The 10314-nt window shown below is 28.2% G+C and overlaps 1 protein-coding gene across 1 annotated transcript; it reads left to right on the top strand.

The window, feature by feature from the left end:
• Positions 1–5431: 5431 nt before the first annotated feature.
• Positions 5432–9817, top strand: LOC116766816 (putative serine protease 45). The gene is made up of 7 exons (XM_032656935.2): positions 5432–5574; positions 6313–6383; positions 6724–6848; positions 7273–7435; positions 8991–9113; positions 9301–9447; positions 9530–9817. The coding sequence occupies exons 1-7, from the start codon at positions 5523–5525 to the stop codon at positions 9737–9739; spliced, it is 891 nt and encodes a 296-aa protein (XP_032512826.2). The 5' UTR covers positions 5432–5522; the 3' UTR covers positions 9740–9817.
• Positions 9818–10314: the final 497 nt, after the last annotated feature.

Raw genomic sequence — 10314 nt, forward strand, 5'->3', positions numbered from 1 at the left:
TTTTGAGACAATTAATATTCGTCACAAATCACGATATTGATACCACAGAGCGGAATACAAATGTTAACATATATTCATTATTCAATTAACATAACTATGTTTTTTTCAAAAAAAAGTTTCATTGAAAATAAAAACGGCCGGAATTTTTTAATTTGTTTCGAAAATTACTATAAGGTATCGTTAAAGTTTATGTGATTTTATCTTTTGAATAAAATGTTTTATAATATAAATAATAACAAGAATTTATTATATATCTATGTATATATATATGTGTGTGTATCAAATTTTGTTTGTCCCGTCTGTGGTCGTGATCACGGTTGCCGCAAAGGGTCCGAAACGTCGGGAGTATGTTATTTTAAAATATAATAATCGCTTACTAATCTTATCCGAAATCCGAAAATCTTAGATAGATTTTATGCAGGTCAAACATAACTTATTCGTGAGGTTGTATAAAAGTCAAAAGGCAAACGCTTTTAAGTTGAATTCTTGGATGAAAAATTTTTTTTTAACTATAGAATTTACTCCAAGACTGTCTATTAAATAACAGAGTTTTACAAATCAAGCTTTTCCATTCTTTCAAGCATAGTTAAATTAACATTCTGTACATATAAACTTTATGTGTGATATATCTTAAATAAAAATATAATTTCCTGTTTCAGAACAATCGGTGCGGTGCGGTTTATGCGAATACATGTATGTGAGTGACTTCGCATTTCCATTTATTCTAAACAAAGCTCAAGTTTTTGTATTTTTTTACTTTATATTTTATCTATTCTAGCGTTAAATAATCAGACAGTTCAACTGATGGGGAATTGTGGGTCTATTGCACATGCACTAAAGTTTTCTATTGCCCGCTATAGAAGTAGACGGACTTAATCAGTACGCTAAGAAACAATGCACGATTCTTGTAATTACGGTTTAGTTATTTAAATTTTCACTTTTTTATTCACAATTAATTTATATATCAAGACAAGCAGTGTAAATAAAACAAGCTTAGTAAATATTAACACACTACGTTTTAGAACTATAAATCTTCTTCCGATAAGCTATTTTAGCTTTATGTATGTGTATCCTAAATTTCCAGATTAAAATAAGGGTACGGTTAAACAAACTAAAAAAGCTGGGTTTCAAAATCGATGAAGAAACGGATATGGAGAATTTTCCTGTCTACAATTTTTCCTATTATTATTTTTATTTGAGAATGAAGCTGGCTATTAAAAGAAATTAACACAGAATTATATCTATGTACATGTATATTTTTGCCACATAGTATATATTAAAATATTGCATTAATATATTTTTTAACATTTAAAGCATAATATTTTGTTTCATAGTTGGCGGTTTTTATATTTACGACATTTAGCAGAACTGTACGGTGGACCGTTGTCCGGTTGACGAAATTGTTTGAGATCTCAAAAGTGAAATATTTGCTGAACGTCCCTTAACTTTATCCCTCGATTTATTTACCGACAAAAAAATATGAAATTTTACCTCTAAAAAAGGCACAAGCAAAAGTTGTAAAATGAAAGTTTAAACGTATATATGTTTATAAAATTTTCTATTGGTTAAGAAGTTTGATCACATAGTGTGCTCCTTATGGCAGTATAGACAAACACAAACATCTTGTTCAACCTGTTAATCTTCAAATCATAAAAAAATTTGCAATATCCATATAATTCTATGTTTTTTGATTATAAAATGTTACTACTACTTTGATATGTAATGAAATTTTATTTCCTACCTCTTTAAAAATACGTATTTAAGAATATTATCATATAATTATTTAAAATGAGCATATGAATTAAAACTTGCTTACGCTGATAAGAGTTTTGAATTTTTACAAGCAGTGTTATGAAGTAACCAAATATTTCGGTGAAGATATTGTTTGCAATGTTAATAGTTACATGATACCATTGTTTATTTACTTTTTTCCGTCGTTCTTTTATCTAGGAAGTCTTTATTTCACCCAACGGGTAATTTTATACCGTTGCGAACAATTTATTGTATGCCCACCTGTGATGTATGTACATATTTAAGGACGTATTTTCGTTCCGTTTATCTACGATTTGTAATATTATATGAAAAATAACATTACAAGTACAAAAGGCTTTAATAAGCTTGCGAGTTATAGAGAAAAACGTAACATTAAAAAATGTTAAATCGTATTACTTCATCAGTGCCAATTATTTAAAAAGATTTTACGAATAAGACGTTTTTTGATGGAAATTACTGAAGTAATATTTTAAAATGACTATTTATGTTTTCACAATTATAATTACTTAAATATGGTACAGAAGGTACATACGTATAAGTTGTTAATTTATCAATAACGAATTATATACTTTAATTATAAACTATACTTATTCTTCTTTCCGACAAAAAAGATAAATTTATATAATTTACTTCAGTAAATTCATGATATCTTTTATATCATCATCATCATCATCATCATCATCAGCCTATCGGAGCTCACTGCTGAGCAAAGGCCTCGCTCATTACGGGTTGGCAATTTCAATCTTATAATTTGAAATTATAAGACCAGGTTTCCTCACGATGATTTCCTTCACCGTCTGTCAGTGGTGTCTAAATAGTCTTAGAAAATACATATGACTCGGAAAAGATCATATTGGTACTTGCCAGGTTTCGAACCCTCGCCCTCACGTGTGAGAGGCAGGCCTATATCCTCCAGGCCACCACGACTTTTTTTATATATCTATAAAGAGAGAAAAAGCAAAAAAGTCTATTTACTTTATTAAATTTCAAATGCAACATAGGATGTTGTGTTTTTTATTTTTAAAATTATTCACTAGTATTAATTGACTTTTATTTAAAAAATCTATATGCAATTGTTGCTTATTTCAAGTAGCATAAATTAAATGTTCTCTGCCTTCTGTTATAATACTTTTTCCAACACAAAACAAAAGACTTTAATATTTAATATTCATAATTTGGATTCATTTTAAAAAACTTTATTTTATTCTGTGCTTAATAAGTGCTATCTATTGTCTTATTATCCAATTAGTAACGAAGCATCCGATGCTTAGGTCATTTCATCTCACTGGTTCTCTAGACTTTTTCAATTATACAACATTCTTTTTGTTCAACAAAGTGTTAATATGAATAACGAAATAAAAATGTGTTAATTGTTCACTTCTGTAGTTTTATTCTGACAAAATAAACAATTATTTTATATTATAACATCTCAACCTTTATAATAATTCAGATTTTAATTCTTATAACCAAAAAGGGTCTAAAGAGAATCTCAAGTAAGCTAAACCAAGACGTTACAAAAGGGTGTTAAAGAAGTTTAATCTCTAATGTATTAGTTATTATGGCATAAACCCTCTACCTCAACATTCAAGCTCCACGTTTTGGTATTACAGTTTTTTGGTCCTTAGCCAAATCATTCGGGGCTAGCTTCTGTCTGGATATCTTCTCTGAATCAATTTGATGTGGCTTTAGTTCATATGGTAAAGAAGAAAAAAGTCTTGTTCTTTTCTTCCGTTTTCTCTCAATATTCTCATCTTGATCACTACAGTGACATGTTACGGAGCTTAATTGATTGTGGTGTACCTATGTGTTATACAGGAACGTATTACTTATAAACAGGTACCGAGAAGTCTCTGTAGTAATGATGTGGACAAAGCTAATAACCTGAATGATTTCCCAGTCATAGGGTTACAGACATGTGCTTTCGTGATGTAGAGTAAAGGATTTTAATGGTTTGTTTGCATTTGTGTTTCGTGGCACTTACAATATGGGCCTTCACGGTAAAAACTTACCTTCAGTCAGTAAGTCAGTAAATAAAAATATACAAAAATATTGAAGAAGGAAGTCACATTGAACATAAGAGAAAAAGGCATAAGTTAGTATGAGTGCTTATTTTTTTTCTATATGAAACGATAGAATTATCATGTTTTGCAATTTTTATATTTGTGGTTTTTGTTATTTAAAATAAGAATATATATATCTTTTCTTAGAAAAGAAATTTTATGTATTAAATTTCTATCACTAGAAATTCTGGGAAAATTCGGAAAATAAATTATACCTATGTTGAAGGTTGCCACTAATGTGGGCCTCATAAATTTCCAGTTATGAGCTTCTCGAAAAGAATATTTTTATTTTATGCCTACAAGCAATTATATAATTTTTCACTTATGTATATTTTTCTCTAAGCTGGAATATGTTAAGAAAGGAACAAGGTATTTTATTTCATTTTAAGTAATTAATGATAAAATTAAATTATTGATTTTCATGAATGTTATTTGAAATCTTAACATTTTAACATAGGTTTAAATATTTTAAAAAACCTTTACGAGTTTTAACTAGGAACATATTTTAAAGTGACCGTTTTAGAGACTGGACAATAAGTTTTCAGTGAGCAAAGTTATAATTGAAGTGATAAGCGTGATTTATGTTTAAGAAGGGAAATGAATCATCTGTAAATCGATTTAGTTTAAGAATTATAAAGTATAACTCTGCCAATATTTGAGTTAAAATAAAAGGTAAAGGCATATAATTATTATTTTATATTTATTTGATCCTTATAAGAAAAATTTCATTTTATGTTTAGGAAGTCAGTTTGTCTCTTGATGTAGAAATATAAGCGCCCTGTAACCATAATTGTTCATGACTTAATTACATTTCTATATGTGATAAATAAAATTATAATTAAATTGAAAACAGCGAAAAAAATCACATCTAATCTATTGATATACATAACTTTCCAACAATGCTTTTTTAATTTAAACAGTGTTTAAATTTTTCTTAAGTTTTTCTCACCTAGCTCAATAGCTGTTCTCTTAAACAGATTACATGTAATCTATACGGCTACACTAATGAATCTTTCTGGTTCGTGTTTTGAATGTAAATTAGATAACAAAGTTCATGTTCTAATGAAATTTAAGTGATATCTAAATTTTATTACTTTTATGTTATACTTTGGAAATGCAATCCCTTTTATAAATTATTAATTTTATCTATATCAACATTAGTTGCATATAAAGCACACTTATTACCTCAATTCTAAATTTAATGAAATAATAAATCTTCATATAAACCAGAAAACCATTTCTCCTTTATCATTTTGGTTCAGTTTGTTTCGTAGATATTATTGCTTTTATCGTGTTTCCTAATATTTAGATCAGGCGAGAGCTATATATTTTTATTAGGAGATCTACAATAGCTTACAAATGTTGTATCAAATCTGAATAAAATAAAAAAATATTCTAACTAATATATTTGTAATGTAAATAGGTACTTTTTTATTTTTAGCAGCCAAAAGATTAGATTGACAATCTTATCTAAAAAACATTTTTGGAAATAGGATTAACACCTTCAAATATTTTTATCATTGGTTGTGGCTTTATCACAACATTACGAATTTTTATCTTTATATTATAAAATAGTGATTAATAGGGAATTGATAACATGAAAGGCGTTCCTGTTGAAATCAGTTATTCATATAAAGTGTTAAAAGTAAAGTGAACGCGTGAAACGGATTTCATTTCGTATATTGAAAAATGAGATTTGAAAAAGAAATGTATATATCGTTTTTTATATTCGCACTGTGTGGTAAGATTTTCAATATTTGATACTGTGGTGCTATGAGTGTATAGCATAGTTATTTTTTTAAAAGTGACTTAAATGTAATGTTTCTGTCTATCTTCTTAATGTAATTATTATAAAGAACATAAAATTGTGTACATTTTGATGTATTTATCTGTTTTTTTATAATTATTTGAAAATGTAAGCGATATCATTGCAATTTATCATACAAATAATGGAGTGTGAGTACAAATACAAAGTAGTTAATGTTAATAAAACTTGGAAACGATAAATATCGTAAGAAATGTGAAGAACATGGAACTTAATAGATATCAGCGCAGGGTGTACTTAGTCGAAACTTAACGGCACTGTTGCAGTATGCAATACTTTAAAATATCTATTATGATAAGTTGTTTTTTGTTATTGTACAAAATAAAAGTTCATTTTATTTATTTTTACTCTTTACTCATATTAACAATTAATTTTTTTTCGTTCCTGTTAAGTGCCAAGTGTTGAAAATTTAAAAATTTTCCTGTGTGTTTGTTACATGTTTTATATTAGTTTTCGCTAGGCCTCTTCACACTCTTTAAGGAAGTGGTCTTGAGATAATTATAGATAGAGTTTTCATTGAATAGATCTCTCAAACAAATTAAGCATTTTCATGCCTACTTTAAACTTTTATAAATAATTGTATCAAAACTTATATGAATGGAATGATAAATGGTGTACGTTTGTCTCGTGATTGATTGAAAATATAATTGGCAGGTGTGGCATCCGGATCGGTCAATAGGATTGCGAATGGAAAGCTAGCTGCTCCAGGCCAATTCCCGTATATGGTAATTAAATTTGCTTTAGTTTTTATCACACAACCACAAAAGTATTATAGTTTTTTTTAATATGTTTATTTAGGCCAATAAAAAGATATATAATGTGTTTAGTGTACACATTATATCTCTTAAGAGCTTTGTATTTTTCTGAGTACTTATTCGACTGAAAATTACACTGGTCAGTAACGGAATATGGAGAGGGATATTTTTAAGCAGGTCGAACACTAGTAGAAAGTACGCAATTATAACATATATCGCTGTGTTGATAAATAATAAATAGTTATAAACTAAGTATCACCTTTACTGTAGTGTAAATAGAAATACACTTCACAATTATTTTTTATTGTAGGTATCCATACAAATACTAGGACCAGCACAAAATCTCCAAACCAGAGGACATAGATGTGCCGGAGCTCTTATCTCATACAGACAAGCAGTAACAACAGCTTCCTGTATGTTTAATTACAACTCAAGGTAAGCAAATTCAAACCTATTATATTTTTGACAAATTTTTAATTTTTTATAAAATATTTTTAATATCCTGGAACACAAAAAATACAATGTACAGAAGAGCATTTTAAATCTTTAATGTATAATTGGACGTTTTAGCATTAATTAAAAAGAAAAGAAACTGACTAATAGTTTACTAGGTAAGTATCTTCAAAAGGCGTGACGTATTAAATTTTGAATTTATCAGTAAATTTATTCATGGATCTACCGATACAGTCATGTGAATGCGAAAGTATATAAAAAAGGGAATAAATCGATTTTATAAAGTTCTAATAAACTCAACACACGTAACAGATAACAAAATTGCAGTTATAGCTTTTTCAATTTCAACTTAAACCTAACTTGTTTCGACGACTGTCTACAATACTTAAACGTCTATTTGTTTCAGTGTCCCGCAGTTAATAAATTCGGCTGAACTGAGAGTGTTTGCTGGTTCCACTTCTCTATATAACGACGTAAGTGCCGATTTTATTCGGCCTGTGCTCAACATCACTGTGCATCCAAATTTCTCTGGGCTACCAGCTCTAGTTAACAATATTGCCGTTATTACAGTAAGTATAGAGTTTATAAATAAGTATATTAAAAGGAAGTAAATTAAAATATATGATACAGAAACAAATTAATCACGGAATTTCATATCTGAGTTCCTTTATGGCACAATAGATAAGATAAACGAATGATCAAATTGTCTCTAAACTAAAAGTAACCCCAATCGATTTTCGCGCAACTCGTATGTAAAGGTCATTCTGAAAATGTTAGATGTGTTTGGAAATGCACGATAACTTTGAGTCTGTGTAACTTTTATAAAATGAATAATAATTTCAGTGAATAACATTTTGGAACTGCACCAAATCTTATCATAAATACACATAATATTTATCCTTTAAATATATTACTATTTCATATATTTGTTTGAAGTTAGAAATTAATCTAAAAAGGAAAATGTCATGTTATCAATTTTTTCCGATGTGATTTTTAACCAAGATTAAATAGTTTGATTGGAATGATAAACTACGAACATATTTTCATAGATATATGTATGTAAGGAGTTTTGATAAATAATTATTCTTTCATGTTAAGGAAATATTACAGAATTAGATTAGACATTTATGTTGAATTATAAAAAGTTGTAATCATGACATAATAGATAACATAATAGAATTAGCTGTTATCTGTTATACTCACCTAGAGTTTTAGGAATAATATAATAGTCTCCTGGGTCAACTCTAAAAATAAAATTATCGTAGATTACAAAAAAAAAAAATCTTTATAAAAGTGCTATTTAGACTTTTTAATGTAAAACAAAGTTAAAAAATTAAAAAACAAAAAGCGTTTTTCTTCCCAGAAAAGTTTGAAGTAATGACAAAATATTATATTCCTAATAGATTTTCGTTCTCTGGTGGGTTAACTTGCACCTCGAGCGAAGATAAAATATTGAATGTAAAAAAGTACTGTAGTCAATATTTTATAAGTAATTTTATAAGAAGATTGCTAAAAGAAGCTAGTCTGGTTCTATGAATATTTTAGCATATTAATTGATACAGGTTATGCGACCATAATTTAAAGAAAAATGTGTATCTTTATTCTTATCACTTATATAAAATTTATATACAGTATTTATATTTATCACAAATTAAGTAGGTCATGAATCATTGGTTAGACTTAAATTAAAGTGGGGTTCATTCCCAAACCATTTTAAGGCATGAGATTAAATTATATGTTCCTTATATCGTTCTTAGTTATAATAGTGGAAGAGAGAACTGGTTGTAATGACACTGAATAATTCTTTACTGTTCTAATGAAACAAAAAAATACACACACACACACACACACACACATATATATATATATATATATATATGTGTGTGTATATATATATATATAATATAAATTGAGGTACATTTTTTGTATTATATATTAAATGTAGTGTTATTTTGGTGTTAGTATATTAAATTGTTAAATATATATTATTTAAATTAAATTTTCTGTTTGCAATATGAAACGTATCAAATAAATATGCTTTGTTAAATTGGATATTATTAGTATTTGTACATAAAACTGCCCCTTTATGTTGTGACACTTGACTAAGTGATTTTTTTATTGCAGTTGGTAACTCCATTTCCCAATCAAGTTGTGACACCTCTGTCTCTCCCTGCCGCCGACTTCAATCCTCCAGAGTTTACTCTATGTTCAGTCTCAGGATGGGGAGGAATAAACTCATCAGAATTGGTAAATTTGTCATTATAATATTTTTAAATAATACAAGATAGAAATATTTATCTTTTTAAAATCTTACATAGTTATTAGAAGAAGGAAGGATTTGGTATAAAATTATTCTTTTAAACTAACAAAAAACGATCTAGAACATTTTAAGTTTCTAGCGAAGTTGCTATAAGCAGCTGATTTTCTGTTTCAGGTGAACGCGGAATTAAGATTTGCAACTAAATATGTCTATAACCAAAATTTATGTACATTATATTATAATACTTTACCAAACACGAAAAATATTCTACCATCAATGATCTGCGCTGTTTCCTATGATCTTAGATCTTCCAACTGCGATGTGAGTCGTTATCATTTTTTATGTACCATTTTTATATTTATTTATATTTGAGACTATAATTATTATTATTTAATTATTTCAGAGTGATTTAGGCAATCCACTAGTGTGTGGTGATACTTTTACTGGTGTCTTATCTGTACCAGATAGATGTTCAGTTTCATCTTTTCCAGAAGTTTATACTCGGATATCCAACTATACTACTTGGATTAGAAGCGTCTCTGGAGCCTCGAAAATAACAGGCCAAGGACTGGTGTTCATGTTTTTATTGTTTCCTCTTACAGGCTTATTCTAAAAGTATTTTTGTGTGTTATAATTTACATAAAATAAACGAATTTCAATCTTTTTAATATTAATAAATGCGCCTCATTTATGACAGAATAATATATTCAAGAAAATTGTTTCCGCAAAACATTCGAAAATTCCAATAAATATCCGAGTGAGGATTAAGAATAACGATTTGGAGAGTCACAAAAATGTTACAGAAACATTATTCCAAGTATCTAAAAAGCGTTTTATAAACGAAGCGTCGCACGCAAGGGAATTTGTGTCGGAAAAATTACGAACCATTACAGTAAGCGCATTTGAGGTTTAATTTATTTCTTACAAAGTAACTAAAAGGTGGAAGGTGTTATAAATTTTGAACACGTTCATTAGGCCCGGCAAGGATCCCTCGTACCGGCTTTTAGGCAACGACACACGTCGGAATTTTGTAATAAGATTTCCTTAATTTAGGACCTTCCTCTATACATTTGCGTTAACACATCTCCACGCGAATAGAGATTGAAGCTTGAGCCTTGAGACTCATAACCTTAAAAAATTACCGATATTCCTTTGAATAACTATATAAAAATATTTCAATTTACTAGA

Source organism: Danaus plexippus, chromosome 10 (assembly GCF_018135715.1).
Source record: "Danaus plexippus chromosome 10, MEX_DaPlex, whole genome shotgun sequence".
Lineage (NCBI taxonomy): Eukaryota > Metazoa > Arthropoda > Insecta > Lepidoptera > Nymphalidae > Danaus > Danaus plexippus.

Excerpts from the sequence above, each read along its gene's own strand:
- LOC116766816 (XM_032656935.2), top strand. The coding sequence starts at position 5,523 with ATGAGATTTGAAAAAGAAATGTATATATCGTTTTTTATATTCGCACTG. Across the intron at positions 9,114-9,300 it reads GAATAAACTCATCAGAATTG|GTGAACGCGGAATTAAGATT; the intron begins GTAAATTTGTCA and ends TTTCTGTTTCAG. Across the intron at positions 9,448-9,529 it reads TTAGATCTTCCAACTGCGAT|AGTGATTTAGGCAATCCACT; the intron begins GTGAGTCGTTAT and ends TAATTATTTCAG.